Below are 20,714 nucleotides of genomic sequence, written 5' to 3'. Positions count from 1 at the left end.
TCTATTTGGAACAAATAATGTTTAAGCTTCGGGAGAGAGAGGTGAATACAAATCCATGGAAAACAGAAATCCGTGGAAAACACGTGCAGAGAAGGGTGGGGACATGTGATAGAAACAGGGTCTCCCTTTTCATTCGTCTGACCTGCTGCTGGGGTTTCCGCCAATAATCACACATTTAAGTTCCAGTTCATCAGAAACAGGGAAGAGGATGGACGTCTCTGACTTAGAGACAGACAAGGTGTCCCAAAGATTATGACAACCTGTATATTATCCAAATTTAAGTGCTGACATCGATTTTGATCTGGTATCCTCATTCTATTCCAATCCCAGAGTTTATTAGAGTCAACATTTTCATTCATTAAAATATCCTAAGTAATTATTCATGGAGAAGAACTAGTAAAACCTGCTTTTATTTAGCCCTCAGACCCACATTTAAGGCTGACATGGAAAGAAGAAGGATATTAATGTAAGTTTGTTATTTTGTTACCATATGGCCTCACACTGAGAAACTGCTGGCTGTGCAGACGCCTGGCCGTACCTTCCAGGATCGGTTCGTGAGGTGAGAAGATCCTGGCGTCCCCGCAGGGCGAGGTGCTGATGTACAGGTGGAACTGGACGGTGTCCTTCAGCCGGAAGCCTCCCCGCTCAGACTTCTGGAAGATGGACTTCTTCTGATCCTCTTTGCTGCGGACAGGAAGCAAGTTGCAGAGTGAGTGCTCCAGCTGCGTGGAGTCACAATCCGGTCTGTTCCAGCCCCCAGAGACTTTCAAAGGCCCGCAGTTCCGACAGGGTGAAGACAAGCTGGAATTGGAGTCTTCCTTTTCCCGGTTTATGATCATTGACACAGTTCCTGTCACTCAACAATGGACAGGGCATCAAAATGGGAGCATTTCCCCTTGCCTTCTCATTTCTGATTCCAAACAGAACGACTGTGTAGAGATGTCTTTACAGAGAAACGCAGTTTGGATACGTGATGGGCTGGTGTGAGGCACAGTGACTGGGATAAAAACGCCCGTGTTTACCGGCCGTGGAGTCTACTGAGATCAACAAAAGCCCAGGGTCTGAGCACAGCCCTGAAATCCACGATACTATTATGCATGTGTGCATATGTGTGTGCACATATGTATGTGTGTACACGCATGTGTGCTATAAGTTAGCCAACTCTATTTGTAGCTTGAGCATCATGGGCAGATGGGATCCAACCTCACTATTACTGACAAAGTTGCTGTTGTGAGAACTGAGTGAAAGTTTTGCAGTGTTTTCTGACGGGGGAGGGGGAGAAGGCAGTACTTTTTAAAACAGCTTCCTTTACTTACTTACTTACTAGACTTACTTTAGGTACAGCTCAAGCTGTGTGTAAAGGAACCTGAGCAAGGACCGCCGCGATATGATCTCTGCGTGGCAGTCATTCAGAGCGAGGCCACGGTCACTCATGTACTCGCCGTTAATACACTTCGTTCCCGTGGAAACACATATCACCTGGGCATCTTTAACATCTGTGCCTGGAAAACAAGAGAGACGTTCCTCTGAGTCACAGTCACGTGCCCACCTGCGCCCGAGGGCCTGCACGCGTCTGCGATGACGGAACCTGGCAGAGACCGCAGTGCACACTCACCCCCCATGCCAGCCCCGCCAGCCGCAGCCTCCCAGAGGACGAGCTCTGTGCTGCCCCCTGGGAGCCGGCCGCCCTCGTCTTCAGTGTGAAGGTTCTGAGCTTGAGGAAGTGACTCCTCGGGAATGGAAGTCTTTCTTGAACAGTCCCATGGACACAGGGAGGAAGCACTACGTGAAGGCAGGTAGGTGGGCTGGTTATTAATCTTAAGATGGATGTGAAAGCACTGAAGAGGCGACGAGAGAGGGACAAGAAGGAAAACAAGTGTTCACAGTGTGCTGGTCAGGAGTCCCTGTCACCCCCTCATGCTGGACCGCAGCCCGCAGCACCGGTCACCTCCAGAGGAGGGCCACTCTGCGGTAAACCTGTCACAGGCCACGCGCCAGATGTGCTGCAAAGGCCTGACGCCACCAGGGATAAACTGCACCACCAGCACCAGCTGCAGATGGTGCCACCCAGAGGCGGGCACTGTGCTGGGTCTACTAGGGAAGGTTTTCTCATCTCATCCCCACATCCTTAAAGTGCATGGCACCACTGCCTCTGTTTTACAGACCAGGAAACTGAGGCTCAGAGGGGCCAAAAACCTGCCCAAGGTCATTCAACGAGTGCAGGCCACCTGAGGTCAGAGCCAGGCATGGAGGTCTTCTGAGGTCACAGCCAGGTGCCTGTGCTGGCAGTCCTGCCTGCAGGTGTAAACTGGCTCTGAGCAGTGGAATTCACACAGAAGGGCAAATGCTGCCCTGCGGGCATCGCCTCTCCTCAGGCAGTGAGACGAGCTAGATGACAACCAGCCACACACCACAGAGCCTGCTCAGGGGGCTGCTGCATCAGCAGCTCACCTTTCAGTTACGTAAATAGTACGAGCACAGAGAGAAGAGCAGGAAAACACAGGCACAAAACATCACAGAAAACCTGAAACCCACGTTAAGATTCAGAGTTCTTCACCTGCCCCCAGACACACGCTCAGCTGTGCCAAAGCACACACGTGGCGGGAGGAGCTTGTGATTCCAGTCGTCACGTTCTGCAGGCGAGGGGGATCAAGGCTAGGATTACAGAACCGCGTCCTCTCCCCAGTCGGACAGAGAACTGCCTGGGAGAGGAGGACAGCACAGCCACCCTCACAGAGCTGGGCTTCTCCCGGCTGGCGGAGACAGATGCGCCATCCCCAGCCCTCCTCCCTGGCCTCGGGGCCTGCCTCCAGCACAGGCCGGGGATGCTGCCAGCAGAGGGCACTGCACGTCCCGCCTGCCCCAGCGCTGGCCAGGCACTGCCAGAGTGTGGCTTCCTGCTCCTAGGAGTCACCACGGAGATGGCCCCCAGGTGTGGGGAGAAGACCTGGGGAAGGGTTCCTTCTGGACAAATTTAATAGGGTTCCTCCTGCCTTCCAAACTGTGCGTTCCCCCAGATTTTCACCTCTGGCTGGAGCTTCCTCTCTCCCCGACAAGCCACACAGAAACCACCCGGGCAGCATGAACACTAGCTGGTAAATCAGATACGCCCTACTTTCCCATGAAGCAGGAATTAATGTCTCCTGCAGTTTCCTGAGCAGACAGACCGCTCTCACACGATCATGGGGATCCAACCGTAACAGAGGGCGCTTCTCCACATGAAAACAATTAGGTTGAAAGGATGAACATTTGGGAAAAATATGTAAGTACAGTTCCCACATTTGCAGATGACAGACATTCTGAGGAAGAAGGAAAACACCATTTTCCTGTCAGAGATTTTTATAGAGCAAGATGTTTACCTGTTGTCATGACAATTCCAGCAAGAACCTTCCTGCGTGCGTGGGGGGAGGTGAAGTTGTCTGTCAGGTCACCGAACTTATCCAGAACCAGGCGGGCCACGGCGTCGGCTAACACCTGGGGACCACAGCAGCGGGTTAGGCACCTGCACCTGCCCCCCGAAAGCCAGGGTGATGGCTCAGATGCTTGCTTCTCTGGAGAATCCCACACTAAGTCTGGCAAACAAGTGTGTGCGTGTGCACATGTGTGTGCGTGTTTCCTCCAAAACACACATCCGAGGAGCATGCAAGGCCATGGCTGGAATCTTTTGACAGCCCTGAGCCCGGCAGTGGGAGTTCGAGCTCGTGCATCCGGGGCACACCCTGCTGCCCCTCTGGTCCTCACAGCACACCAGCCCCGCCCTCCGATGAGGACACCGAGGAGGAGGGGGCTAGAGTGCCTGCCTGGGGTCATCTGCCTCCCCCTCCGCTGCTCTGCTGCCCAGGCTCCCCAGTGTGCAGCTTGGGCAGGAGAAGGAGCAGTTAGAAGTGATCAAATTAAAGAAGCGTGAACTTTGCACAGCAATCTCCCTCTCTAAGGCCCCGCCCATCAGGTACGTCTCAGTTATTGCAACACCTATCCCATCACCCTGGCTCAGTCACTCCCTCCGAATCCAGCCCTGAGCAGAGCCTGTGGGCAGCTGTCACTCAGCTCAGATGACAGCGGAATGGACCCAGAGAAGGGTTCGGCGAGGCCTGGAACACCTCACTGCATGTGACCAGGCCCGACAGCACTGCCCTCCAGGGAGTGCTTCTTAGAAGTCAACATGTTAGAGTTGGGACACGTCTTATTTTTATGGCTCATGAGTTGTCATGGATAGAGCGGACCCATAGTGTTCTGGGAAATGGTGCTAACGGGTGTGTGTGTGTGTGTGTGTGTGTAAAGAGCCACACTGGATCTACATCTTCCTAATCTCACACTTGTCTTGACAATCAAACGGCCAAATCTAATGTCCCCTTAATAAAATACTCCCAAAATGAATAGAAAAGTCACTGATCCTAAAGGATGACTTATTTGGAAAAAGCATCGTTGTCAGAAAGCTTTCCTCCCATCATGGCTCCAGCAAATTCCAGCGAGCCCCTGGGGACTTGCTCAAGACCAGCCAGGTGGAGGGTGGGCAGCAGGTCCAGGCGGGGCCCTCGGGCCTCACCTGGCCCCTCGGCAGAGGCATCGATGCTACAGATGTGAACACAGGGGAGGGAGTTGGGGCACAGACAGGAACAGATGAGCAACCACACGATGGGAGGGCACCACACGATGGGAGGGCACCGCAGGTAAAGGACAACACGCTCCAACTTCCACAGAAGGAAAACAGTGGGAGGTTAAGGAGACCCAGAGGAGAGGAGTTCGTTCCACAGGAGGCAGGCGCACCGCACGCTCTCAGAGGCGGGCCCGTCTGCGCACACGCCCCGTGCGACGCCAGCACTGCACTCCTGGACCTTCTTCCGCCCCGTAAAGAGGTCACGGCCTCGTTCTTTAGGGGCGATGAAGCCCCCTCCCTCTAAACGAGGGGGTGGGTATAATGACAAACTAACATGCTCCTCAACGGCAAGCCCACACCACCGCGGCCCCGCCGCACGGCCTCCTGAGCGACCCTCGGGGTGCGGAGGCCGGAGGCTCGGCTGGCCGCTTTAATAAGTCACTGCTGACAGGGCGTTTCGCACTCACACGCGACTTTTTAAACTAGTGCCACTATGAACACCTCGAAGGCAAAGAATCCTAGGACCAGGGACGTCTGGCCCAAGTCCCGCATGGGTTACTCTTGGGAAACATAAGGCTTCACACCCACTCTAGAGGCACATTGGAGACTTTCAGGGGAAAGACAGCGTAGCTCAGAAACAAGGCCCGGGCTGACCGCGAAGCCACCCCCAGGTCTTCCAGGAGAACATGGTTACCGGGGCCTCAGGGGCCTCTGGGAGACACTATGGGGCTACTGTGAGCAGAGACTGGGAGGCAGATACAGCTGCACACCCCAGGCCTCCCTGGCTGGGGAACACAGAAGCCCAGAACCTGCTGCTCAGCACCAGCAGAACCAGCACAGGTGGTGAGGGTGGGGCTGGGATGGCCCCCCCACCCACACCCCCCATAGGATTCCCAGACACTCTCCCCAGAGAGGCTGATAGGCCCCACTTCCCAGGCCAGCGCCTCTGGTCACTGCTCCACGGAGCCCGGCCTGGGGCTTGGGCTGCAAATGCACACACATGCATGCACATATGCACACACATGTGTGTACACACACACACCTCCTTCTGCCTCCCCTTCAATGTTACTCGTCTGCACTTCGAAACCTGGCCTCTTTAGGCAAAATAAAATAAAATTCCCTCTTTTAAAACTGAGGACCGTGGTCATTTCAGAGGACTGAACACAGGCCTCTCTAATTGGTTCAAAGGTAAAAGAGAAGCCAACATTCTCGGATCCCGCTGAGAGAATACAGGCCAAACTATCTGTCAATATTGAGTCCTTCACTTTTTCTGATCAAACCACTACATATTTTATCTTCAAACTGAACAATACTGTGACCAGAAGGAATAAACAGAGGAGAGGGTCAGGTTTTCTCCCTAAGAGACTGATTTTTAAGTAGACCAGAGAGCTTGGATTTCTAAGAAAAGAGCAATAAATAATCAGAGTTGCAGGGTTTGGAGATGACACTAGTGCCATTTCTCCTTCAGTCTTCCTCCTTCACAGACGCTGATCCGAGTCCCGAGCATTTCCCTCTGTTCACCCTGATTTTAGGGGGGAGGGGGCTGGGCAGGAGGGAGCCTGCATGAATCCCACATGGGGAATTCCAGGTACAGAGAGACCCGGGTGCCTGGGGGGCCCTGGAGCATTTGCTTAAGGGCCCCCTATGCCCCTCGTCCCTCTGACACACGGTCCCTACACTGTAGGCTCAGGAATGCACTGCCAGCCAATCCCGCTGGAGCCCAGAGCCCATACTCTTAGGTTTCAGCAGCTGAACGGCCAAACTCACTCCTTTTGTGACTAGAGACCCAGGGAGACGTAGGAAACACCCTGGGCTGGGCAGGCTCTGGTGTCTGGCCCTCCCTCCTCATCAGAGGCTGCTATGGGACCCGCCCCCCTCACCCCCCCCCTTCATCCCCCCCCCCCACACACACACAGGGCAGCTACACAGGGAGGGAGGGCACTGTGGACTGTCCTTCGGGGTGAGACTCAGTGTGGAGAGGGCTGATGGCACTGCTCTGTGTCCCCACCCTGTGCCATGATGGCCTCAGATGGCTCCCCAGGGGCCGCCTGGCCATCCCAATCTAGGAAGGCTGCTCGGCAGCCACACTTACTGCTGGCTGTTCGTGGTGAGGACAGAATGGCATGAGATGGAGAGTGAACATGGCAAAGAACCCCAGTGCTGTGTAAAGCATGACCGAGCGTGACAGACTTGGCCTCACCTGGGGTAGGTGTAACTGGAGGCCCTCGCTGAGGATAGGCTGGCGAGACGGCGTCTGATCCAAGTGCAAATTAAAAATGGTGGCCAGGGCAGACTGTGCGGCCCGGGCCTTGGCCAGCTTTTTGTTCCTTCCCGAGCCCTCGAAGAACTGGCCGTCCACAACCACGGACATGACGAAGTTCTTGGCGTGGCTCTCCCCGCTCTCCGAGAGGAAGTCGTACTTCAGGCCCGGGCGCAGCTCGTTCAGGATCATCACGGGGTTCTTCCCGGCGGGCGGGGGGAATGGAGGGAGGACCGGGAGGGGCGGCTGGACGAGGTTGGGGGGCACGGGGGACGCTGACAAGCTGAGGTCCCCGCTGGAACTGAAGGAGTCATCGCCGCCGTTGGAGCCCACGTAAAAGGGCACTTCCGACCGGTCCGGCGTCTCGAAGCCGTTGAAGAGCGCGTCGGGGAAGTCCGCCTGGTCAGACGTGAAGTCCGCGTTGGCGGACAGGCTCCTCCCCATGGCCAGGTGGGCCTCGGACGCGTTGGGGAACTGGACGAACGACCGCAGGGCCTTCTCGGCCGCCTGCAGCTTGGCCTTCTTCTTCGTGGGGCCAGAGCCCTCGAACACCTGCCCGTTCACCTCCACGGAGATGACGAAGAGCGGCGCGTGCACGGGCCCCGTCTGGGACAGCAGCGTGTACTGCAGGCCCGGCTTGATCTCGTTCAGCTGCATCAGCGCGTTCTTGGGCAGGGCGGGCCCCGGCGCCCTCCTCCTCTTCTTCAGGCGGAACTTGGCGTGCCCATTGCTGCCCTCGTCCAGGGGCCGCTTCCTGCCGACGCTGCCACCGCCCCCATTGGGGAGCAGGTAGCTGTCAGCCGGCCCCGGAGCGCTGTCCCCCGGGGGCCCAGGGTCCACACTGCAGCTGTCCTTAGCCTCTGTGCTGCTCGAACCTGCGGTGCCCAGAAAGAGCAACTTACAACGCCTTCGTTGCAGGATCTTGTAAATGCAAAATTTATAGATTCCTTTATCTCTCTTTGTAACTGGGTAAGTGATGTGTGTTCTACTTCACTCCCTGCTGCACATGGGAGGGCTGCACATTTCCCACCAGCTCAGGACCTCAGCGGAAATGGGTAGTCTGACATTTTGCTGAATAATGGCTCCTACCATTTCTATTTAGTATCGCCAGCTGCTTTTACATTAAAAGGTGAATTTTTAAATAACTTTTATGAGAATATTCTGAGCATCAAAGTGTGGGATGATAAATTTGTCCAGAAGACCCTACATTAGTAAGTCTAAGTCAGCACTGACACCTGTCGTTTATTTTGGCATTTCCCCCTCCCGATGGCATTTAACTCACTGGGCTTTGCACAGCAGCCTCTCCCAGACGAGGGGACATATTTAAAAGCAGCATTTACAGGCTGGTTTGTTCTCGAGGTTCAAAATATTCCATCAATTTGTGCAGCTATTTGACTTAGTTCATGAATCAATCTTAGGAATCTGCTTATGTAATTATGGCAGTGAAGGCGAACCTATGACACGCGTGTCAGAGGTGACATGCGAACTCATTTTTTGGGTTGATTTTTCTTTGTTAAATGACATTTAAATATATACAATAAATATCAAAAATATAAATCTTTGTTTTACTATGGTTGCAAATACCAAAAAATTTCTATATGTGACACGGCACCAGAGATAAGTTAGGGTTTTTCAAAATGCTGACACGCCGAGCTCAAAAGGTTCGCCATCACTGATGTAGAGTATTCTGCCCATTTAGAAATGATTTTTGAAGGATACAACTTCATTTCCCATATTCATTTAAAGCTTTTTTTACTACACATGAGGACTGATTTACCTCTGAATTTTTAATACAGCCCACATTAGAAACAAATATGTGAGCAGATATAAAACTGAAGCTGCAGGCGGGCTACCACCTCCTAACTGAAGCTGGAACTACAGACTAACTTGGTTGTGCTACCTTTTGAAGGTGTTTATAATTAATAAAGATCATTTTAGGACTCTGAAGGTTCATGGCAAAAATATGAGTTTAATTTCAAAAAGAGGAATAAAAGAGTATTTAGTCTCTCTTTAAGTTTATTGAGCTTTTTAAAAAGGAGAACAAGAAATAATTCTGTTTTCCTGGCACGTTTCCACAGGCCGCCTGTCGCACGGAGCGCAGGAGCCGTGATCACAGGGCGGGGGGATGTTGATGGCACGGCATTTAAAACCTACCGCTAGCTTTCGAAAGCCCACAATAAATCTTTTACAAGATATTTTTTACAACGTAAACCAACTTACAGGGCCTGGTGCGGTGGCCTGGGTCTATTTCGACAACACAGTGTAAACGCAGGCTCTCATCGTGCTAAGCTCTACCTACGGGCGGGCCTCACATGACAGAGGCCCGGGCCCCTGGCTGCCAGGCCACAGTGAAGCCTCGCATTTCCCGGGCCATCAGCATTGGCCGAGATGTGCTTGCACACATCTCCTGGGGGAGCCGGCTCTCCTGTGGCGGAGGTTAGAGCCAGGTGCCCTTCCTCTGTAGACAGCTTCTCCCAGGCCCTGATACACACACCACTTCTCCCAGTTGACAAAGCTGACGGAATAGACACTAAATTTTCATTTATAACATCCTCCAGCAAAAGCTCGATAGGTTACTCCTTTCGGTGCTCAGAGGGAACAAAAGGTGGAAAGGGCAGAGCGAGACAGGTTAGATGAACAGGCAGCAAGGGCGCCACAGAGGACCGCGGGCGGACGTGCTGGTGCTCCTGCTCGAAGAACTAGCAACAGAGACACTCAGATCGTCATCAGTTATTCCGGCATGCATTTAACCAAACAGGATGCCCTCCCACCCCAAAATGCTTCCCTTCAAGGAATAAAGACAACCAGTACTGGGCTGGCCGTCTCGAGAGCATAGGAAAAACACACGTTCTATAGCATAGTTCCCATAAATTCTAAGTTCTTATTTGCTTCAGAAGCACTGAAATGCTACTCACAGTCTGTCTTATTAAAATGCTACCATGTAAAGAGAAAATATTAAAACTGGAGAAAGACACCCCCTCTACCACAACTCTCTCTTTACATATCATGCTACTTGGTTTCCTAAGTGTGACTACTAATCGTGATAATATTTTTTGTTGCTTACGAAATGACAGGAAATACAGGACTGGCACAGCTAAGTTTTAGCACTTGCACCAGCAGCTTATCTTTCCAGAAAAGTTATTCAGAAGGATTCTTTACGTTACCCGAGGGTCAGTTATACAAGCTACACTGCCTGACATTTCCACCCAAACCGGATGCCCACTGCCGTGGACGACAGCCCGCAGTCCCAACAACTCGGAGGCTGGGGGACACTCGTATGCACACTCTTCACAGGGAACAGTGAGCGGGCAAAACTGGAGATGGCGAGTGGAACCGCACAGTAAAAACACACGGCTGGTTCTAAAGGAACCTCAGGGGAGGCTCTGATGGGAGGTCACCCTGAAGAGGGCCTCCGCCAGGCCGCCAGAGGCCACCACAGTCAGCAGGAGGGAGGGCATGAGCTTCTCCGACAGCGACTGGGCAGCTGCTCATGCTGTGCCCATCCCACAGGGACTGACTTCAGCCAGAGAGTGTCCACTATAACCAAGACCCAGCTCACCCGCATCTTCCCCAACCCAACCCACGGAGCAGCCTGTGAGGGAGGCGGGGCGGTCTGCCGCGGGAACCTCTGGGTTATCTACGGACGCGAGCCAACGCCAAGGCCTCAGCTGGCCGGAGTGGGTGGCGTCACGGAGAAGTGGACTGAGCTGTGTCCTGGCCGTTGATGACCACTCCTGGTAAAATGTCACCCATCACTTAGACCTGCACGCTCTCTCTTGGGAGCAACTGAACACAGACAAGCAAGAACGCTCATGTCTACATGTGTCAGAAAAAGGAGGTCTTTGTTGCAGTGTCCCTACTAAAAGCTCCCAAATGGGGATGGAGATTTAAGCCTTAAATGCACTGCTCTCTGGGAGTAAAGATAAAACAGAAGAGAAGGATGTTCACTGAACTTTTCAGGGAGAACAACATAGAGAGGGGAAGCTGGCATAGCTCCCAGCCTCTCCATCCTCCGTCCCTCCGCCCCATAGAGGGCAGGGTGGAAAGGAGAAGGGTGTTTCAGGCCACACTAGTCCTAAGGCTCATTAAAGTCTAGAAACAAGATCAGCAGATTGTGTGAGCCCTTTCCCTCAAAATATAGGAGAATCCAGGGTATTTGAACAGAAAAGGTATGTACTATTTAAAATGGCCAGCTATTTAAATCCACCTCAGAGGTTATCTTAGACTTTACAGATGGAAATCTGACCATCGTCATGGTAACCAGGCTGTGCCAACAGGAAGCGTGCAGCTTCATGAGACATGCACCAGAGCATGCGCTCCTTCAGGCAGCGGCAAACCTCCCTGTGGCTGGGAGGGGAGGCCCACAGTAAATAGAGAACGTAGCCAAAATTCAACACCCGCCACTGCTTGCAGCCCTGGAAATTCACTTCCCCCAAACTGGCCTCCTGAGAAAACGGCTAATGGTAAACCAGCTGCTGGAGCCTACGTGGCAGCCGAGGTCTTACTCAGGTTTTCTTCATCTTCCAGATCCATGGCAAAATGCTTTGGAGGGTTTCTTGACTGGCGGAGGCTGTTTCTGTCTGCAAGACAGCAAGAAAGTCACATTCAGTGAGCCCATCACGCGAGTCACAGGAGGTGTCTCCTCTGCGGAAACGACGCCCCCAGGATTATACACTGACGGGAAAGCTCATGAAACAAGGACAGCTCGCTCTGCGATCTGTGGTCAGGACGGGACATTCAGAGGCTCCCGCCTCTTCAGCACGGTCAGTGCAGGGCCCCAGGACTCTGCTGCAGGGAGGGAGGCCTGAGGTGGGAAGGGGTCCCACTCTGAGGAGCTGGCCTTGATTCCAGGGTGGAGGCCCTGGCAAGCTCCGAACCAGGGAGAAAGGTGATGGTGTTTCTGTCTTAGAAAGATCGCTCCTATAGGAGGGGCTGAAGACAGATGACCACAGAACCCAAACAGGACTCAACCCGGTGCCATTTGACCTTTGCTCTGGAGGACTTCCGGTTCCGGTTATAAAGTAAGGCTACAAAGGAAGAAGCACCCAACAGCATTTTACTTTACCATTTCTTTTTCTTCTCAAGTTGCATCTCACGTGGACGAATCTAAAAAGCATGTAATTGTTAAATCTGATTGAATTTCTTAGCCATGTATTATTTTGTTGGTAGGAGAAACCACAGGAAATCCTTAAAGAACAATTACTCCAAATATCTAATAATTAACAAACTTAAGAGTTTCCTCTTCCTAAATAGTTTGGCTATACTTAGTAAAATTTTACTAACACACCGTCTGTACTAAAGAATCCCATCAAATTGTAACTGAGGAAAAAGATCTGCACATGTTGCTTTATATACAAATAAAATTGATATTATAAATCACTAAAAGGCAAATTCATTGCTTGTAAGACATTATTAACAAACGGTTGTCATAAAAGCTATATATATTTTAGGTATTTGATATATGAGAAACATATCTTTATTCAAGAGAGTGTTCCAGATTAATTACTTCTAGATATGGTTTCTGGAAACTTCCTTCTGTGCAAAGCCCAGAATGGGACACGATGAGAACCTGAAGTGAATCAGACAGATCCTGCGATGGAGAAATTAAAACAGAAATACCATCTGGAGAGCTAACTATATTTAGAAGTTCTTATTAATCATGTTAGGTGTGGAAAGAGTACTTATTTTTAGTGATACTGAAGTATTTAGAGACGAAATGGTAATATCTGGAATTTATAATTATAAAAGAGCCCAGCGCGGTGGGGAAAAGCAGATGGTGTACAGTTGAAACTGGGGGCCGGGGCGGGCTGCTGGGGAGGTGGATTCATTATGCCGTTCTGTATTGTATGTGTTTTACAATTTCCATGACGGAAAGCTTTACTCAGGAGTCCTTTCCTCGAGGTCTAGAATGGGAGGTAAGATGTAGCAGGGGTGCAGGCTCACCGCACGCCCTCCGCAAGGCGCGGGTGCTCCCAGGGCTCTGGGCTGCGGGGTCAGGTCGGAAGGTGGGCGCGTGGAGGTGAAACTGAGCCTGGAGCGGAGGGTGTCAGTCGCACCACAAAGACAGGAGACAGGTGGCGTGCGAAGAGCACGAGGCTGTGTGAGAGAGGCAATCGCAGCTCTTCAAAGAAACCCAAACTCTCCATTCCCGGAACAGCACACACTGACCCCTGGCTTTGAAACAGGCCGCAGGGACGTGCGCAGGGGGAGGATGGAGACGTCCTTTTCCCTCCCCTCCCCTCAGTACAACTCAAAATCCCGACAACACATACACAGGTGGGAGGAGGAGGGCAGACCGGCGGGGACTCGAGGGACCACACAGCATGGGTCCCTGGTCTTTCTGTGTCATTATCGCCGACTTGGAGCCGAAGAAGTCAGCGACTTAGAAACACCAATGGGCACAGACCACAAAACCCCAACAAATGCTGCTCTCTCTGACAATGGACCAGCAGCGGTTCCTCCCTGCGGGACTGAAAGTGACAGACAGACTGCCCCACTCCGGCCAGACCCTCCCACCCAGCAAGGATGAGGGGGAGCCTCTCCTCCCCTACCCCCAGCAAAGGCCTGGTGGGGGACCTGAGGTGACGTCCCCATCCCCTAACAGAGAAGAATGAGTGAAAATCAGCTGACGCAATGGTTTCCGTAAGATTTAGAGTCGTGTCCAAGTTTCAGTAAAAAAAAAATAATAATAATGATCCATCATACCAACAGCCAGGAAGACCTCAAACTGAACGGAAAAAAGACCATCAACAGACGCCAACCCAGAGACGTCTGTCTGAGGCTGTAAAGCAGCCAGCATAAAGAAGTGGGAGGAAGCGGTCTTAACTGATCTCAACACACACTCGATAGCGTCAGTCCTCAAGGCAGCACGCATGGCATTGCCAGGGAGACACACGTGGACCACATGGAACAGACAGAATCAGGGCAGGCCCCACGTGCCCAGCTGACGGCTCACGAAGCAGGAAAGCAGTTCAGTGAGGGGGGGCCAGGCCACAGATGGTGCTGCAGCCACCAGGCACCCGCGTCTCACACTATCACAAAATGCACTTGAGTTGGTCCGGGGCTCAGTGTGAAACATAAAACTATAAAACCTAAGGAAAATCATAGGAGACAATCCCCAGGACCTGGGGCTGGGAAGAGCATGCTTAAGCAGACTAGACACCAAAAGCACAATCTATAAGATAAATTGGATTTTTTGACAACTTGGACCGAATCAAAATTAAACATTTTTTTTTCCTCTGCTAAAGACCCTGAAGAGAAGATGAAAAGACAAGCAACAAACTGGGAGAAAATATAACAAAGGCCACACATTGAAAAAATGGAACACACAAGAAATTCTCAAAACAAACAATCCAATCAGAAAGTGGGCAGAAGTCATGAAGAGACCTTTCAATGAAGAGGATATTCGGATAAACATGAGAAAATGTTCAGCATCATTAGCCACCAGGGAAATGCCACTTAAATCCATGTAGAGTGGCCAAAATGAAACCGGTTGCAACCCCAAATGCCGACGAATGTTTACAGCAACTTCTCCAAACTGGAAACAACCAGATGACCCTCAACAGGCAAATGGTTAAACAGACTGTGGGCATGCCCATGCCAAGAAATACTGTGCAGCAATGAAAAGGACTGATACACGCAGTGACCTGGAGGCATTTCCAGAGAATTAGGCTGAGGGGGAAAAAGCCAATCCCAGAGTTACTTACTGTGTGGTCCCTTTATATAACACTAGAGGCCCGAAGCACAAAATTCGTGCAAGAGTAGGCCTTCCTTCCCCCGGCTTCCTTCCGGCCACATGCAAACACCCGGGATCCGGGTTTCCCTTGCAGCCCCGGCTGCATCCAGAAGGTTGAACAGAAGGACATCCAGTCTAATTAGCATATTATGCTTTTATTATTATAGATTCTTGAAATGAAATAACTGTAGAGATGGAGAACAGATTAGTGGCTGCCAGGTATTGAGAGGGTTAGGGTTTGGCTACAAAAGCACATGGAAGTGATCCCAGGGACAATAGAAGGCTCTGGATCCTGACTGTATCCCAGTCAACAAATATCCTGACTGTGACAATGCACTGAGTAAAGGAAACATGGTTCTTTCTGTGAATCTACAGGTGAATCTGCATTATCCCCAAATAAACAGTTTAATTAGAAGGCCCAATCAGCGTACCATTCATCAGTGAAGGGGGTGCAGAGCAGGCTGGCTTACCTGGAGGTCGGGGGCGAGGGAGAGCACACTGCCAGGGACACTGACTGAGTCTGAGCCACGGGAGGAGCTGGCCCTAATGGAGCTCACCTGATTTATAGAGCGCCTGTTTCCCTGCTCTTACATATTAGAGTTCTCTAAAAGGACATGGAAATGTCTCACAGTGGAAAATGAGCAGGCTGTGCGCAGCGGCGGGAGGGCCGTGCGTGTGGAGAATGGGAGCCAGAAAGCTCTCGCTGAGCAGGAGCAACACTTTCACATTCTACAAATGCCAACTTTTGTATCAAAGGTTATAAAACAAAGCAAAACAGCAAATGCAAGCACTTTAGAGCATTTCACATAACCATTTTTCTTTCATTCTGAAAGCACCTCTTACAGCCTGAACTATAAACATCTAAGAATTAAAAGCCCATCAAAATCCCACATGGGCCTGGCCAGTGTGCTCAGTGGTTGAACATTGACCTATGAACCAGGAGGTCATGATTCCATTCCCTGTCAGGGCACATGCCTGGATTATGGGCTTGATTCCCAGTAGGGGGCATGCAGGAGGCAACCGATCAATAATTCTCTCTCATCCTTGATGTTTCCATCTCTCTCTCCTTCTCCCTTCCTCTCTAAAATCAACAAAAACATATTTTTTAAAATGTATAGATTCAAAAATGTTTAAGACAAACATTAACCTTGATTAAACTTACTACTAATTATTACTGGACTAGAGGCCCAATGCATGAAATTTGTGCAAGAGTAGGCCTTCCTTCTCCCGGCTGTCAGTATCGGCTTCCCTCTGGCACCCGGGACCTGGGCCTCCCTCTGGCCGCAGGCAGGCATGCAGGACCCGGGCTTCCCTTGCAGCCCCGGCTTCATCCAGAAGGACAGAAGGACGTCTGGAAGGGCATCCGATCTAATTAGCATATTACGCCTTTATTATTATAGATTTACTTCATTTTAGTCTAAAAAAATGGTTTTGAGAAACATTTTACATATTTTTATGATTGTTAAAGGTTTTATTTTTAAAAGCCAACACTGCACATTTTAAAAAAGAGAAGTGTTAAATGGAGACGATGCTTATTGATTCTTTAGCATAAATCAAGCAACATACTAAAAGTTGTAGCTATAGGAAAAAAAACCTGAATGATAATGTGATTATTTAACAAAGGTAACTGAAGTATAAAATTTTTACATTTGAAGTAAGATAATCAAATTCAGCATTATCTAAACACAATATCACTAAAGCGTTCAAAGCTGTCAACTTATTATATTTTACAATGAAAACAGTTTCATTTCTAGGTAACCACCAGTAATGGATGCTTAGTTTGGTTGCCCCTTAGAGATTTGTGCACATGGAACAAATACAGCAGGCTGTGCATAGCAAATAAGGTTCATGCGTTACTTTTAGCAAACATGTTTCTTCTAATGAAAGGCAACACAGAATAATTAAAATAAGAAATTATCACAAGATCACAGAATACAAGATTAATACAAAAAAATTAATTGCTTTCCTATATATGAACCAGTGGAATTTGAAAGAGAAGCACAATACTACTTACATTACCACCCCCATAATTAAATACTTAGATATAAATCAAACAAAACCTATATGAGGAAAACTACAAAACACCGATGAAAGAAATCAAAGAACTAAATAAATGTAGAGATAGTCCATGTTAATGGGTAGGAAGACTCAATATTATCAAGATGTCAGTTCTTCCAACTTGATCTACAGATTCAAAGCACTCTCAATCAAAATCCCACCTAGTTATTTCGTAGCTATCAACAAAGAGATACTAAAGTAAATATGGAGAGACAAAGACCCAGAATAGCCAACACAGGATTGAAGGAGAACAAAGTTACCTCTCAAGTCCTTAAGTCAGAAACATCTGTAAATAAAACAGCTTTACATTGGTTAAAAGTTACCTGCTGAGTACAGTTCATGATTAGGAACTGTCTCCCAGCAGCTATGACCAGTCTCCTTTCACACGGGTTATGAACGCCTTGGTGGAACTCTGCCTGTGCCCGTGGCCCACATGATGGCTGTTGTCAGACCATCCTGGGTAACCGTCTTGGGTGAGCCTGTTTCAATTGCTAGCTATGTGGCCTCGGGCAAGGTTCTCAAGGGCTCTGAGCCGGGCTAATGCAAGGGGATGGATTAGCACCTGCACACAGCATGCACTCTGAGCATCAGCTGTCATCATGACTACAGCACGGAGCAGGACCAACACGGACAGAGCCACACGCTTCTCAATGTTCCCAGTCACGTGTGGCTGTTCTTGATCAAACAAAACTCCAGGCTCAGCTGCCAGGACAAAAAACTGATGCTGCTTGAAATGCTCGAGGGTGCCACCCCGGAGACAAATGCAGGCGAATTAATTCTGCCGAGCTGTTTGCAGCATAAGTCCCACAGCAGATATTAGAAACCTTGGTAGTTACAATCTCAGGAAAATTAAAGTAATTCTTCAAGAAATACATTTTCAAAGTCATGTTTCAACTTGTTCTCTAGCCATTAACCTTCCAGTTGCACGTGGCTGGTGGATTCTGTATGTAACAGCACAATGAGCATAAAGGAGATGGGATAAACCAGAGTTCCGTCTGGGAAATAAATACTCAGAAGGAAGGCCAAACTGAGCACATTCTCTCCAGGCAGAACGTCCACTGGAACCAAATGATGAGGTGAACAAAATCCTATTACTTATGACCAAACCCATAATGCTGTGAGGTAGACTCATACCCAGAAAGATGTTTAGTAAATGAGAGTTCCAGACACGTAAAATCTAGAATCTTCCGCATATATTTAATTAACTACATTTAGCACTGAGATAACTAAACAGAACTGAGTTACTGGGAATGTTCATACAGCATGATCGGCACCTCTCTCTCTCTCTCTCTCTCTCTCTCTCTCTCTCTCTCTCACACACACACACACACACACACACACACACACACACACACACACGGCCATGGTTTTCTGGGTTAAAACAACCAAACAGAACTGCGCTTTGGGTCTGAGCCTCATCCTTTATCCCCGCCTCCTGCTCTGCTCCCCTGTGAGCCTGTGGAAATGAGGACGGTCTCAGAGTGGCAGAGAGCCTCCCTGTACAGGAGGATGTTTCCGGGCAACTCCGACCCGATTCCACTGGATAAAGAGCCATGTGTCCCTCCGCACATCTCAGGGCCCTGGATGCCCCTTGTCAGAAGGTAGCACCTTCCAGATGAGCCTGACCCAGGGCACCCGGTGACCTCCGTGTGCCCAGTCTGTCTGAATAGGAGTCATGTTTCTTTAGTCAACCTTTCAATGGCCCACTACAGTCAGTAATAGAAAGGCAAGCACTCAGCTTAAGTAAGTTGTAGTCGAACATAAACAAAATTCCTTACAAAAATGTGAATGGACTTTAATAAGCTTACTTTTTAAAGCTTTACCTCACTCCCTAATAAGCAAAGAAAGGTGTCAGTTGTCAAACTGACAGAGCAAAGTCACAGATGATTTCAGTAAAGGGCGGGGTTCACTCTTCATGGTGAACAAAATCCAGCGGCCTCCCAGAGGCCAAGGCCCTGACTCTCACAGGGAGTGCCCTTGGCCCCCCGGCCTTCCCCAGGCTACACCCAGAATAGAAAACCGTGCCAGGAATCAGGAGGGGCTGGGCTGGGGAGCCAGGGCTGCAAGAGGTGGTCGGGCACCAGGGCTCAGCCACCAGTGATGGGGGGAGAGGGTCCCAGTCATCCTCTCCTCCTGTGGCCTCTCTCTCTAGGGACCCTGGGAGGGGATCCAGGGCAGAAGTCAGGCATCCCTGGGCTCCTGGCCATAATGTCAAACACAGAATCTTAAACAGTCACTGAATTCTAACTCTAAGTCCAGTTCTAAGGATTGGAGAAAATTACCAAGGCTTTGCTCATATTCCAAAGGTTTAGCTACAAGGATCATCACCTCTGCTTGCTCATACAGTTTATTTGCATCTGTATTTCCTAATTCTTACAATAATGAGAAAAGTGGCTTTCTGTTCTAAGTCATCCTCTTGTTCGCAAAGATGCGTGCTCTGCAGAGAACTCTGGACTTGGTCTGGGAAGGTGTGGACCTGCGTCTGGACTGACACCTGCCCAGCGGCTGTGTCTGCCGTCTGCGGGCACCACTGAGCAGAAGAGGTGCCGGTTGGCCTTGACATCACAGCAAACTCTGGATGCCCTACAGACTAGATCAGGGTGTCAGATCTCACAGCGACAGCACAACTGCCAAAACAGAAGGAGAATTAATACCTGCAGGGTAAAGGACAAACCATCAGACGTGAGACGTGGGGAAGGCGAGGCAGCTCAGGACACCTGGAGGCACCGTGGGGAAAGAGCGGGGCCTGGATCTAGTCCTGCCTGGGAAGCTGCTGCCCTGCGACCTTGCGCAGGCCCCTCAATCCACCATTAGCTGCCATAAAGTGGCGTTGGCACAAAGGGACCTAAGGACTCTCAGCTCTCGGACACAGTCTTGCAAATTCGAGGCATTTATTTCACTAGATTATCACCACTACACACACTTCTAAACACGTATCTTTCACAACGAACAGATACACGGAAATGAGTCTGGCCTAAGCTAGAGAAATGTGTAAGGCCCACCAGCTGACTTTCAGATGGTCCCGTTCTCTGCTGTGGTCTGAGCCTCACCCACCTTGGGCAGGGCTCTGCAGGATAGGGCAAGGGCCCCAGGAGAAGACTCGGGTGGAAATAAGACACAGCCCAGCCTGGTGGGCCACTGTCACTGGGGGCCCGACTGCAGGGCACCTCCACCCACGCTGCTGGAGGACAGCTGATGTGGTTGTCCTGTGCCCATGCCCACTGCAGGCTGCCGCCCCACGACTGCCACCTCCAGACAGTCAGGCCCCGGCTCTGGGCGGGATGAAGGGAGGGCTGTCTCCCTGGGAGGGCTGTGCTCATCTGGTGTGGGCACTGCCTCCTGGCCTGGCCATGCAGCCTCCTGTGAGCTTCTCGGTATTCTCTCACCTTCCCATAGCTGGATGGGGGCGGGCAACTGCAAGGTGACTCCAGAACCTTCCGCTCAAGAGAGAACCAAGGACCAGGGTCCCTGAGTCACCGCGAGAGCCTGCTGTGTCAGAGCACCGGGCTTGCTTCTTACTCGGTCATTGTCCCTCTGGTCCCATCCCCTGCCTCCTTCCCGTGTGTGTGTGTGTGTGTGTGTGTGTGTGTGTGTGTACAAACCCACACGTGTGCACACGCTCCCGCCCCAGCACAGCAGGCCTGGGCAATCCAGCCTTTAGAACCGGACACAGATTGCTGGAGCCTGGTACCAGAACACCAAGGTAACGTCACCAGCTCAGAGTTGACCACAGGAGAAAAAACTTCACATTGTTTTTATAACCACACGCTGTCCCTCCAAATGAACACACAGTAACAATGCATCTGATGCACTGCCCGACCCTGCTCTATGTCACATGGGCTCATTAAAGTCCCATTCATTTAAAATTATACTTTAGCCGTAACCGGTTTGGCTCAGTGGATAGAGCGTCGGCCTGAGGACTGAAGGGTCCGGGGTTCGATTCTGGTCAAGGGCATGTACCTTGGTTGCGGGCACATACCCAGTAGGGGGTGTGCAGGAGGCAGCTGATGATGTTTCTCTCTCATCAATGTTTCTCACTCTCTATCCCTCTCCCTTCCTCTCTG

General features: G+C 50.6%; 1 protein-coding gene across 2 annotated transcripts in view; it reads right to left on the bottom strand.

Annotated features, from left to right (window-relative positions):
- Nucleotides 1-20,714, bottom strand: part of ADARB1 (adenosine deaminase RNA specific B1) — a gene marked incomplete at its 5' end in the record, with an annotated part of 102,369 nt that overhangs the window by 19,859 nt on the left and 61,796 nt on the right. Inside the window, 5 exons of one of the 2 annotated variants that reach the window (XM_081086984.1) lie at nt 539-684; nt 1,334-1,502; nt 3,360-3,474; nt 6,798-7,778; nt 11,363-11,437. In XM_081086984.1, the coding sequence (XP_080943110.1) occupies nt 539-684; nt 1,334-1,502; nt 3,360-3,474; nt 6,798-7,514 (1,147 nt within the window). The remainder of the gene's footprint in view (nt 1-538; nt 685-1,333; nt 1,503-3,359; nt 3,475-6,797; nt 7,779-11,362; nt 11,438-20,714) is intronic. The other variant, XM_081086985.1, reaches the window with a different exon arrangement.

Source organism: Myotis nattereri (assembly GCF_964212035.1).
Source record: "Myotis nattereri genome assembly, chromosome: 3".
Classification (NCBI taxonomy): Eukaryota; Metazoa; Chordata; class Mammalia; order Chiroptera; family Vespertilionidae; genus Myotis; species Myotis nattereri.
This window is presented reverse-complemented; position numbering and strand designations above follow the sequence as displayed.